Source organism: Mustelus asterias, unplaced genomic scaffold (genome assembly GCF_964213995.1).
Source record: "Mustelus asterias unplaced genomic scaffold, sMusAst1.hap1.1 HAP1_SCAFFOLD_69, whole genome shotgun sequence".
Lineage (NCBI taxonomy): Eukaryota > Metazoa > Chordata > Chondrichthyes > Carcharhiniformes > Triakidae > Mustelus > Mustelus asterias.
The window spans coordinates 222457-241717 of NW_027590131.1; the positions used below are offsets into that span (position 1 = coordinate 222457).

At 47.9% G+C, this 19261-nt stretch overlaps 1 protein-coding gene across 1 annotated transcript in view; it reads right to left on the minus strand.

Moving 5' to 3' along the window:
* Positions 1-421: 421 nt before the first annotated feature.
* The window catches only part of LOC144483442 (NACHT, LRR and PYD domains-containing protein 3-like), a 42637-nt gene continuing 23797 nt past the window's right edge, over positions 422-19261 (minus strand). Inside the window, exons 4-5 of the mRNA XM_078202128.1 lie at positions 3748-3915; positions 422-509 (exon numbers count right to left, since the gene is read on the minus strand). Of these exons, the coding sequence (XP_078058254.1) occupies positions 422-509; positions 3748-3915 (256 nt within the window). The remainder of the gene's footprint in view (positions 510-3747; positions 3916-19261) is intronic.

The window sequence follows — 19261 nt, forward strand, 5'->3', positions numbered from 1 at the left end:
AGGCTGGTGGAGTCTTTGATTCATTCACAGAGACAGAGAGGAAACTCTGACAAGATTGACCAATCTGCCCCCTGCTGGACACTGTCAGAATCACACACACACTGTTCTCTCTCTGGAGAATGATCTCTGCTGCTCCATTTTGAAAGGAGGTTGAAGACTCTGTTGCTGAGAACACTGACAACACATTGCTGCTTAAACAATGATTTGCAGCAATCTTTCCTTCAATGTGGAGACTAAAACTACAACAGTTTTCCAGCTGGGAAACCAGGTAAGCAGGGAAATCAGTGCCAGGCTGGAGGGGCTGATGGAATAGGGAGGGAGAGGGGCAGGAATGAAGGGTTTGGAAGGAGCTGTCGAAGATCTTCACAATTCAGGATTTCACTGTAACCGGTGGAGCAGCAATGTTTATAGATTGAAATGTTCACACGGACACTGTCAGTCCCGATCTGGATCTCCGCAGCGACTTCAGCTGTCTCTCTCCATTTGGATTGAACTGATTTCCCCGCAGCCTGAAACAGATTAAAGATGAAACAGGAAATAAACAGATTGAACAACAGAGTAAATAACAGGAGACTGGAGTTAATGGGACAAATCTTCTGGTCTCTGGATCGCCAGAGACCAGACACACATCCGAAGATGAGCATCGGGACCCTGTGGATGTCCTGATGCACTGATCTACCTGGAATTGTCCCAGAGGTATTAACTTCTATTGGGGAACTCCCCTGCTGCAGTTAGAGTCAGATACTTGGGACAGATCCACAAAGTTTACCTGGATAGTTGCTCAGGTAATGTTAGACAGCTCACCACCTGGGCTAATACCTGAATAGCACACCCGAGTCCCCCAATCACTTCCCACTGATCCCCATACTCCACCTCCCACAATCTGACTGGACCCACTCATAGAGTCACAGAGGTTTACAGCATGGAAACAGGCCATTTGGCCCAACTTGTCCATGCCACCCTTTTAAAAAAAAAACCCGAAACTACAGTTCCACCCATATAGACTCAGTGGCTGAACCCTCGGATATATCCCCTCTCAGTACGGCCGTGATGCTTTCCCTCATCAAAAGTGCAACTCCCCCTCCTCTCTTACCTCCTGTTCTATCTTTCCTATAGCATCTGTACCCTGGAACATTAAGCTGCCAGTCCTGTCCCTATCTTAGCCATGTTTCAGTAATTGCTATAATATCCCAGTCCCATGTACCCATCAATGCCCTGAGTTCATCTGCCTTGCCCGTCAGGCCTCTTGCATTGAAATAAATGCAGTTTAATCTGGACTTCCCTTGCTCTCTGTCTTGCTTCTGTCTGATCTGTCTGGTACTAGGATTACTGACACTGCCTTTACTAATTAATGTGCTCTCTTTAACTTCCGTGCTGTCCTCAAACTTCTCTTTTGTCTCCCTCCTGCTTTGGATCCCACCCCGCTGCCAAACTAGTTTAAACGCTCCCGAGCTGTTCGAGCAAATCTCCCCGCCAGGATGTTAGTCCCCCTCCAGTTCAAATGTCACCCATCCCTCTTGAACAGATCAGCCCTTCCCCAGAAAAGATCCCAATGATCCAAAAATCTAAATCCCTGCTCCCTGCACCAGCTCTCAAGCCAGTCATTCATCTGCCTAATCCTCCTATTCCTACTCTCACTAGCACGTGGTACCGGTAGTAGTCCTGAAATTACTACCTTCGAGGTCCTACACGTTAGCCTTCTGCCTAACTCTCTGTATTCACATTTCAGGACCTCATCCCTTTTCCTACCTATGTCGTTGGTACCAATATGTACAACGACCTCTGGCTGCTCACCCTCCCCCTTAAGAATGTCCTGCAATCGCTCAGAGACGTCCTTGACCCTGGCACCAGGGAGGCAACACACCATCCTGGAGTCTCGATTGCAGCCACAGAAACGCCTGTCTGTGCCTCTAACTAGCGAGTCCCCTATTACTACTGCTCGCTTGCTCTTTGCCCGACCCTGTCCCACAGCAGAACCAGCTGTGGTGTCACAGGCCTGGCTACTGCTGGTATCTCCCCCTGACAGGCTATCACTCCCGTAAATCATCTCTCCCTCCCCTCCAGCCCGACTACCTCCCACTAGCCCTTGAACAAATCTGACTAAACCTCCCAACTTGGCCTCATCCGTCCCAACCTCTCCTGACCTGACACAGAAACATGGAAGATAGGAGCAGGAGGAGGCCATTTGGCCCTTTAAGCCGACTCCACCATCCATCACAATCATGGCTGATCGTCCAACTCAAAAGCCTAATCCTGCTTTCTCCCCATAACCTTTGATCCTGTTCACCCCAAGTGCTATATGCAGCCGCCTCTTGAATACATTCTTGACTATATCTCTGACTTAAACTGATTACTCAAGAACCAACCCCAACCCACTACTCTCCAAAGCTATTAACCAATCCCAACCCCCGACCACACAACCAAATCTAACTAGACACCCAACATTACCAACTCCCAGCCACCATCCAAACTGCTGATTAACGCTCCAACCCAACACAACACAACTCGACCACCCTCCCGACACCCAGAACTAATCCTTGAACCTCTCCTCAGCTCCCTGACTAACCACTCATCCAGCGACACACCAACCCATTCACTCCCACAATCAACTAACACTTATGGAGCTCCCCGGGGTCACTGTGCTGTAAATAAGGTGTGCTCGCTCTACGTGACTCCACTCTGCTCTGATGGAGATCGCCTGGGTCACTGCTGTAAATAGGGTGCGTGCTGTCTCTTCCCTGACTCTGCTCTGCTGTGATGGAGCTCCCCGGGGTCACTGTGCTGTAAGTAGGGTGTGTGCTCTCTCTTCCCTGACTCTGCTCTGCTGTGATGGAGCTCCCCGGGGTCACTGTGCTGTAAGTAGGGTGTGTGCTCTCTCTCTCTTCCAGGACTGTGCACTGATGGAGTTCCTTGGAGTCACTGTGCTGTAAATAGGGTGTGTGCTCTCTGTTCCCCAACTCTGCTCTGATGGAGTTCCACGGGATCACTGTGCTGTAAATAGGGTGTGTGCTGTCTCTTCCCCGACTCTACTCTGGTGGAGTTCCCCGGGGTCACTGTGCTGTAAATAGGGTGTGTGCTCTCTCTTCCCCGACTCTACTCTGGTGGAGTTCCCCGGGGTCACTGTGCTGTAAATAGGGTGTGTGCTCTCTCTTCCCCGACTCTACTCTGGTGGAGTTCCCCGGGGTCACTCTGCTGTAAATAGGGTGTGTGCTCTCTCTTCCCCGACTCTGCTGTGCTGGAGTTCCCCGGGGTCACTGTGCTGTAAATAGGGTGTGTGCTCTCTCTTCCCCGACTCTACTCTGGTGGAGTTCCCCGGGGTCACTCTGCTGTAAATAGGGTGTGCGCTCTCTCTTCCCCGACTCTGCTGTGCTGGAGCTCCCCGGGGTCACTGTGCTGTAAATAGGGTGTGTGCTCTCTCTTCCCCGACTCTGCTCTGGTGGAGCTCCCCGGGGTCACTGTGCTGTAAATAGGGTGTGTGCTCTCTCTTCCCCGACTCTGCTCTGATGGAGCTCCCCGGGGTCACTGTGCTGTAAATAGGGTGTGTGCTGTCTCTTCCCCGACTCTTGTCTGCTCTGATGGAGCTCCCAGGGTCGCAGTACCGAAGATCCTGGGAGAAATATGCAGCAGTTTCAGTTTGGGGGAATTTTCACACATACCATTGCTGCTACTTGGAAGATTCAGGCCCATTTATACTTTAAATCGATTTATATTTTAATTGTTACACTGAAAATTAACACAAACACTCACCAGATCTCCTCCAGACTCCTGCAGGTCAGTATGAGGCGGCGGAGAGCAGGGACAGATTGATCTGTGAAGGAGTTGAATTCCAGGTTCAGAATCCTCAGTGACTGTTTTGTACAGAGAGCGGAGGCGAGATCCTCAGCACAAGAATCTGTGAGAGTGTTCTTAACCAGACTGGAGACCAGAGAGAGGAATAACAGGAATCAGGCTCAATCCCCAGTGTTTTAAATAATACTGTTAATAACAATAATAATGTATTGTATCAGACATTCCAAACACACAACCTGCATTTCTGTAGAATGAATAAATACTCAATGCTGAAAATGAAATATAAATAAACTGGAAATGCTCAGCAGGTTAGCTAAATACATGTGAAGAGAGAAACAGGCGTAAAGTTTGAGCTTCCATTGGAACTGGGAACGGGCAGTGTGGTGATATAAACAGGGCCTAGTTTTAAGGCTGATAAAATTGGATATCCTAAATTAAAGAATTGGGCACATTGAAATCAAACACAGTCAAACCTCAGGCAGGCCAATTGTACAATACACAAATGTGTCTGCGCCTGACCCATCAACCACCCATCAAAGGTCGTTACACTCTACTTGAGACTTAGCAGGAGATCATGGCACCTCATTGAAATGCATCGGTCTATTGTTAGAAGCCCAGATCGGGCCAGACTTTCTGTCACCAAGAGATCCTGTAGAAACCTTACCGGATAACAAGTTTAACAACATGGAGATGGACACCTGGGGGCGGACCCTGGTGTCCTGTCAGGCAGACATCAAGAAACCCACTGGGTATTGGAACCCCCTCCGGGGACCTCATTGGCCAGAAGCCAGAGAAGTTTCTGGAAAGGCAAGCAGGCTGGGGATAAAGGGACACACTCAGGCACACAGGAGCGAAGACTCGACAGGGGAGACAGCCGTGACCATTCGGAAGACTGACCAGGGAAGGAAGGAAGGAAGAAGCGGCCATCGAGACTCACCTTCGTGACAACAGACCAGAGGGACTCAGAGAATCGGACCTGCAGTTTCACCAAACCATCTTTACGGGTAGTATACTTGAATCTGCTGGGGTATCCTCTTGTTTTATGTGGGTAATTTAAGGGTTAATAGTGTTATTTAATAAACTTGTTGAATCTTTACTTGTGTTTGTCCTTTGTCCACCTTGCAAATAAGGGCACCGGGGTAAAACCTTGGAGTAAGTAAACTGGTTGAAAGTATCTAAGAATTAACAGGTACAACAGTGGCGACCCAGATGGGACTTCGATAAGAAGTAATACGTTGCTCTGAAGTCGAACCTTCAACCCGGTATTCTCCAACACTCCGTCTGAGCCTGAATTAAGAGGGCAGCTGCCCCACGTGACGGCCAGTCTTAAGTGAGTGAAGGACTAATACAGATTCAACCAGTAAATTGGGCCATAAACCCGGTGTCTGTAACACAAGGTGGACAAACTGTAGTCAGAACTAGAACAGTCTAGGGAATTTGGGTAAAATCTACGGGAGGGAATTTAGTGAAAACCGGACCCCTACCCCGATCCCTTACGTATACTCAAGTGACGAATCCTAAAAGGAAATAACCATGGCCAGTCATGCTGCATGGGAGGACCTCTGGGATTGGGGTTCAAATGTCCAAATCCACCCATGGATCCGCACACTGTCACAACTGGCTATAATAGGAATCCTACTTATGATCGTGTACCTAACCATCCTCACATTTAAGTGTGCCCGATGGAAGACCGCGCGCATACAACAATTGGAAGTGGAGGTAAGCACAGGAGAAGAAAGGAACCAGATTAACATGATACACATGAGCCAATTCCAGGCTCAATGTGATAAAGCCTGCCAAAAGGCACGGCGTGCTGTCCGTGAGAGAGAGGCTGCGCTGCAATAGGTAGAGGAAGTTAAACGTAAATGCAGCGACCTGCAGGCTGCAGTAAAAGTTTTGCACCAAGCAGGAAAAGTAAATACAGCCCGCGCAACAGGCCACTCCAAATGCCTGCGCGAGATTGAAGATTTAAAAGCACAACTAGCCATAAAAAGGGGTGTAATGTGTGCATACATGACTGAAACAGGGGATAGTGACCCAGGGGTAGTGTGGGGGGATTTAGAAGAGGATGCCTGCCATTATGCAACAGCTAGCGTCACTGCCGACTGGGGACCCCCACCTCCCTTCCCGGGAGTGGAACCAACGGCACCACCTAATCCGGCTCCCATCTGGGGAAACTCAGTCTCAGCTCCTAGTCCTTGTACCATCCCAAAAAGCCCAGTCACTAATCCGGTTCCTGTACCGATGAATCCGGTCACCACCCAACGACAGGACGGACAGAACCACAATGTGACTTATGTAACTCCATACACCATGACACAGTTTACTGACATAGCTAAAGTGATTGGAATATTTGAACCCTCCAGGGATCCACATGCTCTCTTTGACCAGGTTACACAATATCGTGTTTTAAACGGTCTAGATGAGGCAGAAGAGGTTAAACTTATTCTGTTATGTTTAAGTCCTGCCATCCGTTCCGCCCGACCCGAACCCCAGAACGTGGCCGGGGGAACCCTACCAGAAATGAAGGCGGCCGTTCTGGCCGTCATAGGCTACAATAGGGATGACCCGGTACAAGGCTTAAACAACTGCCAACAAAAGAGAGGGGAACACCCGACGGCCTATGCTGGCCGACTATGGAACCAATTTGTTGCGGTTTTTGGCCAATTAAATCGAGTCCAATTAAATGCACACCACCAGTCCACATGGATCCGGACCCTGATAGCACACGCCACCGAGGGGAGTCGGAAAGCCTGTGAGAATTTTGATCCCGATGACAATACACACACAGAAGCCTGGGCCATCCGCAAAATGACTCGTGTGTGGGAACGGGAAGTCAGACAAACAGACACCCCCAAGCCCACAAAACACGGAAAGATGAACCCGACCCACACAGACCCGGCCCCGGTTTGGCGTAACGAAGGGGGTGGTGGAAACAGGGGACTGGGAAACTCACCCCCATATACTCCTGCCAATCATCGATACAGAAAACCGCAGCCCCGCCCAGAACCCCGATATATCCCCAACCCCAGGTACAGGGAACAAGACAAAACCAACCCCAGATATGCACCCCCACAAGCACAGTGTTATAACTGTGGGCAACCCAACCATTTTGCCCGGGACTGTAGGGCACCACCAAATTTCAGGGGACAAGGCCGCATAGGACATAGGCCCAACCCCCGGCACCGAGAACGATATAGAGCTGAACCCAGAGGCCCATGCCCACAAGCACAGTGTTATACCTGCGGGCAACCCAACCATTTCGCCCGGAACTGTAGGGCACCACCCAACTACCCCGCATGGCCATCTCAGCGGTTCCCCGACGATGGACCCCGACCCATGCCCCTTGAAGGACCAGCCCGACAAGCATCTATAACCCCCACATTCCTGGCAGACAACCTAACCTACGGTGGGGAGCCCCATGAATGCCAGGTTCCGGCAATAAAAGACCCCAAGGGGCCATTTTTGCCAAAACAAAATGGGGGAGGAGCCAGGGGAATCAGCCAAACCGCGGCCCAGGGGACCCCGATGGAAAGGATGGGGAACCCACAAACCTTACCCCCTATGGCACCCCTGGTACTGGGACTCCCAGAACCGTTTGACCCGGCGCTCACCACCAGAGGTGGTAATGCAGTGGGTACCTGGCAGCCAAAGCCCGCCCATATAGGTTCCCCCCACTAAGAAAGAATCAGGACATCACAGTCCAGATTGTAAATAGCTTTATCCGTCCACTCCACGCATCACCCAATTGAAAAGGGTTTCTTATCTGCCCACATTATACTGCGTTATAATCTTCCGACACACCACAGTTTGGTTGTGAGATGAAGAATCTATTGTTATACTGTGCCATAGTCCTCCAATAACAAGGACACGTGCCACATACCCAACATTTTATTTTCACGTTCTGCAAACTCCTTACCCCACTACCCTTCGTATGACACGATTGGGCCTTTATTATTCCTTTACTTATTTCTTTGGTTTTATTTTATAAAAAAGAGGAGTCATACGACATTCTAGTAAAGAAAAGGAAAAGAGAATCAGATATTAATAAGAATTAACAGGTGCTACCTTGATCTTCCCCAGAATGAACTACATACTTCCCTGTTATCTGGGACTCCTTGTCTCAGACCGAACCAGAGACACCACACCAACCAAAGACCAGAAGATCAGCCTACGATACCCCGGATACATGTGGTTCACCCCACGCCCGATGGAAGTACACTCGTCAGAGGTCAACCTTTTGGCACCCCTTAGAAACTTTCTGGAAGGGGACTACAGAACAATATCTAAAGAACGTAAACTCTTGCAGAATAAAAGACTTGATTTAGATGCAGCAAAAGCAAGACTGAAGAAGGCAAAGGTCTCAGAGGCCCGTTCAGCAGCAGAACAGGAAATGTGAATTACACAAAGTGAATTTGATCGCCAGGCAGAGATCACAAGACTTTTGCTTGAAAGAATTAGCAGTACACATGCTCATCACCTTTGTTGCCTGCATGACTATGTTGATGCCCAGTTGACCTACTACGCTCAGTGTTACTATTGCTTTGCTTTGTATATACCCAATTGACGTATTGTTTCTTGTTTTTAAAAATTATTTTACTTCATTTTGTACTGTTTATTGCTTTGTTTTGTACATACCCGATTGCTTATTGTTTTTTAAATTATTTTACTTATTTAAATTTGTTAGTACTATTGTGGGTTAGGGATGATACTGTCAACTCCAGATTCGGGGTACTTGCTTGTTCAGATGTTTTGGTGAGAATTGTGTGATCCGGTTCGCTGACGCTCATTGGATCAAGAGGAGGGAATGTGGTGATATAAACAGGGCCTAGTTTTAAGGCTGATAAAATTGGATATCCTAAATTAAAGAATTGGGCACATTGAAATCAAACACAGTCATACCTCAGGCAGGCCAATTGTACAATACACAAATGTGTCTGCGCCTGACCCATCAACCACCCATCAAAGGTCGTTACACTCTACTTGAGACTTAGCAGGAGATCATGGAACCTCATTGAAATGCATCGGTCTATTGTTAGAAGCCCAGATCGGGCCAGACTTTCTGTCACCAAGAGATCCTGTAGAAACCTTACCGGATAACAAGTTTAACAACATGGAGATGGACACCTGGGGGCGGACCCTGGTGTCCTGTCAGGCAGACATCAAGAAACCCACTGGGTATTGGAACCCCCTCCTGGGACCTCATTGGCCAGAAGCCAGAGAAGTTTCTGGAAAGGCAAGCAGGCTGGGGATAAAGGGACACACTCAGGCACACAGGAGCGAAGACTCGACAGGGGAGACAGCCGTGACCATTCGGAAGACTGACCAGGGAAGGAAGGAAGGAAGAAGCGGCCATCGAGACTCACCTTCATGACGACAGACCAAGGGGACTCAGAGAATCGGGCCTGCAGTTTAACCAAACCATCTTTACGGGTAGTATACTTGAATCTGCTGGGGTATCCTCTGGTTTTATGTGGGTAATTTAAGGGTTAATAGTGTTATTTAATAAACTTGTTGAATCTTTACTTGTGTTTGTCCTTTGTCCACCTTGCAAATAAGGGCACCGGGGTAAAACCTTGGAGTAAGTAAACTGGTTGAAAGTATCTGAGATTAACAGGTACAACAGCAGTGAATTGACAGGTTTGAAGTGACAGCGGTGGGTGGCTGGGGAAGAAACGAAGAAAGGATAAACTGGAATTACAGGAGTGATTAAATGATAAAAGTGATGATGGGACAGGACCACAATCACAGGATCCCCATGTCCTTACTCGGAGTGGCTCGGGAGGGACATGGGATGGTCAGTGGTTTGGGAATGCAGTTTGTGGTGAGGTTGAAGATAATGGCTGTGATTTTACCAGAAGCTCTGAAGTCCCAGCATGGGGATTGGAAATGGGTGGTGTGTCCGTGTGGGCAGGATAGGCAGAGTTATGAAGGTGATATTGTCAGAGGGGGACAATTAACGGCTGGCAGGCAGGGGGAGCTGCCCACTGAGGCAGCCTGGGCAGGGGGCAGTCCCGGTTCAGGCAATGCTGGCACCATCTCCAAAGGCAGCAGGACTTTCAAACAGCAGCTCTGGAGGGAGCAGCGAGGGAGCTCTGCTTACTGAATGAGGGGCTGAAATGTCAGACAGCAGAGCAAGGCTTGCCCCCCGCCCCCTCCCTGGAGGGGCTCCTCCCGGCTGCTCAGGCTCGGAGGGAGGTCCTGTTCCCTCAGGATGGGAGGAGATTATCCCATCGGTACAAGCCAGTCTGCATGGAGATTGCTGGGAGGTGAGCAGGTTTCAGACACGTGGTTACAGAGTGGAAAAGGATCAATGTCCTGATGTGTTCTGCCACGGTGAGTGCAGCACAGCCTGATATGTGAATAAGGATGAGAGGGAAATTGTGGAAAGAACATCTCCACCCAGACACTGGCAATGCAAAGGACTTGCAGAATGTCACTGGCTGTCCTGTCTGGAGACAATACACATCTCTGTAACCTGTGCTTAATGCTCCCTTCTCTCACATTATCTGTCTCTTTAAGACCTGGTTGGCTGTAGGGATTCACATTCTAATCAGTATTCTCTAACTTGATTTTGTGTCTCTGTGTCCTGTTTGAGAGCAGATTTCCACTCCATCTGACGAAGGAGCAGCGCTCCGAAAGCTAATGGTATTTGCTACCAAATAAACCTGTTGGACTTTAACCTGGTGTTGTTAAAACTCTTACAATGCAAAGGCAGCAGCGTTGACTGTCAGAGACATGTCCGTTAGGCTGGCACCAGCATAGGCTCGAGCAGGGCTAACCAACATATTCACTGGGCAAACACACGTCAATGTTTTTCTCACTCAAGCGGCCGATGAGTAAATTTCAGAATGATAAAGTTTGGCACAGCAGAAATTTCAATTAAAAACTAAACTGAGATATGAAAAGAAACAACTTGCTGAGCACAATAATGAGTAATAAATAAAGATGATTATTAGAGTTTAATCCTCATCAATCACAAATTGTTTCTCTCCCACATTTGCTGCAGATTGGCTCAAAATCCTATCAGCAGCAAACATGGGAAAGAAACGGGATGTGATTGGAGGAGCAGCTCCATGCAGATTCTTCCATTCAAACTGAACTGTGTGACTGAGATTCTGGAAACTCGCTCCGGGGACCGCATTGAGGGGCTTCGAGGGTCACATTCCCCCCTTGGTCCACACGTTGGACAACCCTGGGCTACTGCATGTGTTTGATGAGTGAGTAACAGTTTATGTGCTTGGAAAGAAAGCAAACATCATCAGGGAATGAGTGAAGAAGAGTGGAGACGTCCAGGTCTTGCCATCCTTACGCCAATGGAAGATGAAGTGCTGGATCAGGAAGGCCTGGGGGCAGAGTGGGTCATTACTGCTGGTGAGATGCGTTGAGTGGGTGGCCTAATGAATGGGCACAGGAGAGCGTCTGGTGAGGACAAAACATAGAGCTTGTTTATCCATCACTGGTCACAGAGAGCAGTCTGAAGGACGTATTGGGATAGGAACAAAATACCTCGGAACAGCAGAAGGCCATTCAGCCCCTCGAGCATACTCTATCACGGCTGATCTAATTGTAGTCTCAACTCTTTTCCCCGTAACCCTTGATTCGCTTCTCAATCCAAAATCATTCTTAACTCAGCCTTGAATATATTCAATGACTCTGCCGCCACTCGTCTCCAGGGAAGAGAATTCCACTGACCAGCCACCATCTAAAAAAATAAATTTCTCCTCATCTCAGTCGTAAGGGACTGACAATTACATTTTAAAATCTGTCCCCTTGTTCTGGTCTCTCTTTCAAGAAGAAACAGCCTCTCAGCAACCACCCTGTCTCATCCCCTCAATGCGATCACCTTTTAATCTTCTGCACTCTTTCATAGATATTGCTCCAATCTGCTCACATTTCCCTTGTAAAATAAACCTCTCCATCCCAGGAATCAGCTGAGTGAACTTTCTCTGAACTGGTTCTAATACAATTCTATCCTTTTTTAAGTAAAGAGCTCAACACTGTACACATTACTCCAGTTGTGGAGCCTCCCTGAGCCTCTCCACATCCCCTTGAAACATCTTTGCATCCTCCTCACAATTCAGATTTTCACCTAGTTTTCCATTATTCGCAAATTTGGAAATATTATATTTGATCCCCACATCCATATCATTGATATAGATTCTGAATAGCTGAGACCCAAACACTGATCCCTGCCGTACTCCACTAGTTAGAGGCTGTCAACCCAAAAATAACCCATTTATTCCAACTCCTTGTTTCTGTCCACTAACCAGTTCTCAGTCCATGCTGGTATATTCCTCCCAATCCCACGTGCTCCAATTTTCTTTATAAACTCTTGTGTGTGAATCATGCAACTATAGAATCCCTAGTGTAGGAATCGTCATTCGGCCCATCGAGACACACTGACAGAGTAACTTACCACGGTCCGCTCCCCATAAACTCACTAATTTACTGGGGCTAATCCACCTAACCTACATATCTTGGGACACTAAGGGCAATTTTACCATGGCCAATCCATCTACCATCCATATCTTTGGAGTGGGGGAGGAAACCGGAGCACCCAGAGGAAACACACACACACACGGGGAGAATGTGGAAACTCCACACAGTCACCCAAGGCTGGAATTGAACCCGGGCCCCTGGCTGTGATGCAACAATGTTAACCACTGTGTCACCGTGCCAGCCTTTCATAAATCCATGTTGGCCCTGTCTAATCCTGCCATTAATTTCGAAGTGTTCTGTTATCACTTCCTTTATTATAGATTATTATAGGATTTTCCATACCATCAATGTCAGACTAATAGATCTGCAGTTGCCCGGTTTCCCGTAACCCCACATATTTACGCCGCTAATCCACCTAACCTACACATCTTGGACACTAACGGGCAATTTAGCACGGCCAATCCACCTAACCTACACAGTTTGTTTGGACTGTGGGAGGAAACAGGAGCAGCCGGAGGAAACCCACACAGACACGGGGAGAACGTGAAAACTCCACAGACAGTCGTCCAAAGCTGGAATGAATCCTGGACCCTGACGCTGTGCGGCAGCAGTGCCAACCCCGGTGCCACATCTTCACTTAATCTAATACACTCCTTGAATTCGCAACGGCTGGAACACTTCTGCTGCTCTTCTCCAAATGAAAGGAATGTATTTTTGTTGGAAACGCCACACATTTGCACATCACCATGTCTCAAAACAGCTTGTTTTGTGATTGTCACTGGAACGTGCTTCTCCAGGAAATTGCTTGAATAGATTCTTTGAACTAATCTTCTATTCAACTTTTGACAATTTGATTCTTGCAAAAGACCTAATTCAGAAGCGAATTATACAGTAAATGGAAGAACCCATCAGAACATTGACCTACAGAGGGATCTGTGTGTACAAGTGCACAGAAAGTGACAACACAGGTGAATGAGGTGGTCAAGAAGGCAGACAGCACGCTCGTCTTCATCGACCGCAGCATCGAGTATAAAAGTTACAAAGAACAAAACAGCACAGGAACAGGCCCTTCGGCCCTCCAAGCCCGCGCCGCTCCCTGGTCCAAACTAGACCATTCTTTTGTATCCTTCCATTCCCACTCTGTTCATGTGGCTATCTAGATAAGTCTTAAACGTTCCCAGTGTGTCTGCCTCCACCACCTTGCCCGGCAGCGCATTCCAGGCCCCCACCACCCTCTGTGTAAAATACATCCTTCTGATATCCGTGTTAAACCTCCCCCTCCTCACCTTGAACCTATGACCCCTCGTGAACGTCACCACCGACCTGGGAAAAAGCTTCCCACTGTTCACCCTATCTATGCCTTTCATAATTTTATACACCTCTATTGGGTCATCCCTCATCCTCCGTCTTTCCAGTGAGGACAACCCCAGTTTACCCAATCTCTCCTCATAACTAAGCCCTTCCATACCAGGCAGCATCCTGGTAAACCTCCTCTGTACTCTCTCTAAAGCCTCCACGTCCTTCTGGTAGTGTGGCGACCAGAACTGGGCGCAGTATTCCAAATGCGGCCGAACCAATGTTCTATACATCTGCAACATCAGACCCCAACTTTTATACTCTATGCCCCGTCCTATAAAGGCAAGCATGTCATATGCCTTCTTCACTACCTTCTCCACCTGAGACGTCACCTTGAAGGATCTGTGGACTTGCACACCCAGGTCCCTCTGCGTATCTACACCCTTTATGGTTCTGCCATTTATCGTATAGCTCCCTCCTACGTTAGTTCTACCAAAATGCATCACTTCGCATTTATCTGGATTGAACTCCATCTGCCATTTCTTTGCCCAAATTTCCAGCCTATCTATATCCTTCTGTAGCCTCTGACAATGTTCCTCACTATCTGCAAGTCCCGCCGTTTTTGTGTCGTCCGCAAACTTACTGATCACCCCAGTTACACCTTCTTCCAGATCGTTTATATAAATCACAAACAGCAGAGGTCCCAATACAGAGCCCTGCGGAACACCACTAGTCACAGGCATCCAGCCGGAAAAAGACCCTTCCACTACCACCCTCTGTCTTCTGTAACCAAGCCAGTTCTCCACCCATCGAGCCACCTCCCCCTTTATCCTATGAGATCCAAGTTGGCAAGTGATGTAACGGCCGTATGAAACTTTAATAAGGCCACATTTGTAATATTGCTTGCAGTTCTGTTCGCCACACTATCAGATGGATGTGGATGCTTTGGAGAGAGTGCAAAGAAGGTTTACCAGAATGTTGCCTGATCAAGGAGGGTTAAGGTATGAGGAGAGGTTGGATAATCACGGATTGTTTTCACGACAAGAAGAGAGATTGAGAGGTGACCTGACAGAGGATACACAATTATGAGAGGCATCGACATGGTGGATAGTCAGAGACTTGTTCCTCGTGTGGAATGGTCAACTACAAGAGGGCACAGGATGAAGGTGAGATGGGAAAAGTTTGGGGAAATGTGTAGGATAAGTTTTCACACAGAGGGTGGTGGGTGCCTGGAAGGCACTGCCAATGGAGGTGGTGGAAGCAGGCACGTTCCCAATGTTCAAGGTGTATCTTAATAGACACATGAACAAGAGACGAACAGAGGAACAGAAACCTCGTATGGGTAGTAAGTACTGGGTCTGAATAAGGATTAGGAGTCAGGCTTGGTGGGCCGAAGGGCCTGTTACTGTGTTGTTTGCTTCTTTGTTCTTCTTTGTACATGGAGATTAAAATCGCCTGTGATTATTGCAGTATGTTTTTACACGACCCCATTACTTTTCCTGTATACTTTGTCAGAGATTCTGAATATTGTTAGGGGCGATTAAATGATTCCCACAAGTGATCTTTTAACTTTGCTAATTCTTTTCTCTACCCAAACTGATTCTGCATCTTGATCATTGGAACTAAGTTCACCTCTCACTACTGTACTGACATCTGTTACTAACAGCGAGACTCCACCACCATGTCCTGTCCTCCATTTACTGTCATCTATTCACTCTCCCCCTTTTCACAAATCAATGGATGCTGTGTCCGGGGAGAGCTGTGCACATCTGAGGAGGAGGAGAGAACCTCAGGGGGTGAACCATAACATTATTCCCCCACTCCCTCAACATAAGGATTTGTGGGACTGACATCCCATTGCTCAGAGATCAGAGAGAGAAGCAACAGGAGTCAGAGGAAAAGCAATTTTCCTTATTCATAACTGACGCCAATAGTAATGGGCAGTGTTTTTTATACAAATACCAGTGGTGAAATTATATTGTTGAATATTCAGTTATTATAAACACAATCTCACACAGTCTGCTACTTACTGCAGTTTCTGTATTTTACAGTCCGGATTCCTCAGAGCCACAGACAGCAGTTTCACTCCTGAATCTCCCAGTTTATTGTGACCCAGATCCAGATCTATCAGTGAGCGGTTTGTACTGAGAGCAGAGGCCAGGTCCTCGGCACAAGAATCTGAGAGATCATTAACATTCAGACTGGAGATCAGAGAGAGAAAAATAACAGGAATCAGGGTAAATCCACAGTGTTTTTAAGAATAAGATCATTAACAATAATAATGTACAGCGCGGGACGTTCAAGAAACACAACTTCAGTTGATACAGAAGGCAAAATTCTATTGATGCTGTAAATCTGAAATATGAATAAAATATGTTGGAGACTCTCATCAGGTCAAGCAATATCTGTGAAGATAGAAACAGATTTAGTTTCAGTTCAATTAGCGAAGCTTAGAAATTGGAAATAGCAGTGAATTAAATTGTTTGAAGTGACAGGGAGCTGGGGATGGGCGGGTGACAAGGAAAGAACAAAATGGAAGTGCCAGAGTGATTAAATGACAAAAAGGATGATGGTGAAAGGGAAGAGCACAGGATTCCCATGTCCTTACCCTGAGTCACAGGGAGGGACATGGGATGGTCAGTGGCTCAGGAATGGAGTGTGTGGTGGGGTTGAAGATGATGCGACAGAAACCTTTCTCACACTGCCAGTGGTTCGGGTCTGGAATTCACAGCCGGGAAGTGTGGTGGAGGTCGGCTGCATCGAAGCAGTCAAAAAGGAATTAGATGATTATTTGAAGATAAACAATGAACGAGGATACGAGAAAAACGCTGGAGAATGACTCAAATTCCTAATGCTAATTTGGTGAGCTGGTACAGACACGATGGGCGAAATGGCCGCATTGTGCTCCATAAGAATTCTGTGAAGATATTGGTTGGAAATGTATCGATATTTCAACTGGAAGTTGGTGATGTTGCAGTGTGGACAGTGTTAGTAGAGATAGCTCTCAATGAAATATTAATATTTCTCTCCAATAGAGAGAGACAATTAGTTACATGTAGCTTCAGGGACACAACTTAGTAAACGTGGGGCAATGGGAAGAGGTGGGACTCCATTAACCCCACAGCCGGTACGAAGACCAAACCCTCAACATTAGCATCATTCTACATCACACTCGAGACATGAACCAACTGAACTAACCAACTCCACACAGAGCCAGAACGGGCACATTAATATCTGACAGGTTCGGGAAATCCGTGCACTCAGGCAGCACAGGCAGAATCACAGTATTGTTAGAGAGCAGAAGGAGGCCACTCGGCCCATCGTGTCTGCACTGACTCTCCGAATGAGCAATTCACTAGTGGCATTCCCCCACCTTCCCCCAAATCCCTGTGCATTGCAGAGCTTAACCACTGGCTGCAGGGGAAGACCCCATTCAGGCAAAGCTGGCACCAGATTTAAAGGCAGCCAGCAGCACTTTTAAAGGCTCTGAAGGGAGCAGTGAGGGAGCCCTGGTTAATGAACAAAGAGCTGAAATGGCAGAAGGCAGATTAAACCCAATTCGCTGACACTTCCCTGGAAATTCTCAAGGATATATCGGTTTGGAGGGAGGTTCTGTTCCCTCAGGAGTGGAGGAGGAGACCTGTCACATCAACCCAAGCAAGTCTGGATAGAAACTGCCGAGGGCCAGAGCAGGCAGCACGTGGCTGCAGTGAGGCAAAAGTATCAATAACCTGATATGTTCTGACAAGGTGAGCGTTAAACTTACAGGCTGAAATGTGAATAAGGATGAAAGAGGAATTGTGGAAAGAACATCTCCACCCAGACACTGGCAATGTCCAGACAGCAGCATCAATCTTCAGGAACATGTCAGCCTCTCTGTGAAGGGTTCCGGTCAGTCAGAGATGGCTGCTGCACTGCCGACACTGAGTGACCATCCTGGTGGTCCCATGATGGGCAGTCTGGCAGCACCATAGGCTTGTGTGTGTCTTTGATGGGTGAGTAACAATGGAAATTTATGTGCTTGTAGAAGAGGGCACTCAGCGTCAGAGAAGGAGCCAAGAGTGACAGTGTCTGGATTGTGTCATCCTTATGCCAATGGAAGATGCAGTGCTGGAGCTGGGAGACCTGGAGGCTGGGTGGGCAATCGCTGATGGCGAGATGGGTTGTGGATCCAGAGAGAGAGAGAGAGAGAGAGTGAGTGAGTGAATGGATGGGCACAGGAGAGGCTCTGCTGCTGAGTCCCAAACCTGGTGCTTGTGTGTCTTCCATTGGTCACATGGAGCTCTGGGTTAGGAACAGTCTCCAGGACATGTTGGAATGTGTATTACCCTCTAACATTCTTCACTCTCTCACAAATCCACAGCTGCTGCGAGAGGGAGACAAGTGTCGGAAGAAGAGGAGGGGTTCACAGAGGGTGCTCTGTCACATTATTCCCCATAACCTCCACCAGAGCAGATACTGCCTCACACGATTAGCAAAGGGGTTACAATCTGGCAGCACAGGGCAGCACACACAAACCCGAACAGCTGATGGAGGCAGTAATAGCTGAGTTCACTCACACTCTCGAGAGGACAGGTCATTGTCAGCTTCACGAAGGTGAAATGTGACTGGAGTCTTTAACAATGCAGCAGATACTGGAGCTGCAGCGTAGGATACTTTAACATCCGGTGGAGTTTCCAAAGGCTGTGTGTATCCATACACAAAGGATGGAGGAGTCAATCCAGGCCAGCAGTGTTACCATGTCTCAGGTCTGAGCACAAATAGCATCCCCCACAGAGAGATTGGTGACCTTCATGGAGAGTCACATCCAGCCTATCACCCACAGGAAATACACATGAACCTGCATGTTCTCACCAGCTCCATGAGCTCTGTGGAACACGGGCTGTGGGAGGGGTGGGAAAATATGCCTGGAGTCACTGTCAGGACCTCCCCAGCTGAGCAGGGAGGGTCCAGTTTGCCCTGAATGGATAGAGGTGCGGCTGCCTGCAGCATTTGGGAGCTCCTCTCAGGATGCCTCTGGTGTGGGCAGTGGGTCCTCTTCTGCTCCGACTGTGACACAAACACCCCAAGAAGATATGATGACAGAGACAACTCCAGCATCTTTGCAAAGGACCCGCAGTCAGCCGGATCCATCCAGGACTCATGAAATCCGAGGACAAAGGCCACGGTCATCGAAATTCCCAGAGGAGTGGAGAGAGGTAAGATGCTGTCTGCAGCTCAGCGGAAAGTGCGGGGATGGCGGTGGTTGTCATGGTGGGGTTGCTTCCTTGGGTTTCACAGGGTTATACTTTGTTATTACTGGTCACTTTGTTATGTCTGCATTTTCAGTAAATTCAGAGATGGAGCACCACTAAAAAAATGCTTCACCACATTACTGGGTCTTTAACAGTTCACTGGGAATGTGAGATGGGAAATTCAGCACTGAATCAGGTCAATACAATTCCAATACCTTTGTTTCATGTCGTGACGGCTCCAGGGAAATTATAAAACATTCACAGAAACAGCAACAGGGCTGGAGAAGGTGAACGATTTATTACACTGAATGGCTGTGAGAGTGTGACTCATGCAAAACATATCTGTATCACCGAATCTCGACGCTCCCTGACACATATCCCATGGTCCCTATGAAGCATTGGTCAACATCGCACTTGTTCAAAGTCACACTTTATTCAAAGCTTCTCCACTCTCGATCCAGGTTGTATGGAACACAGCACAACACCAGGACATTTGAGAC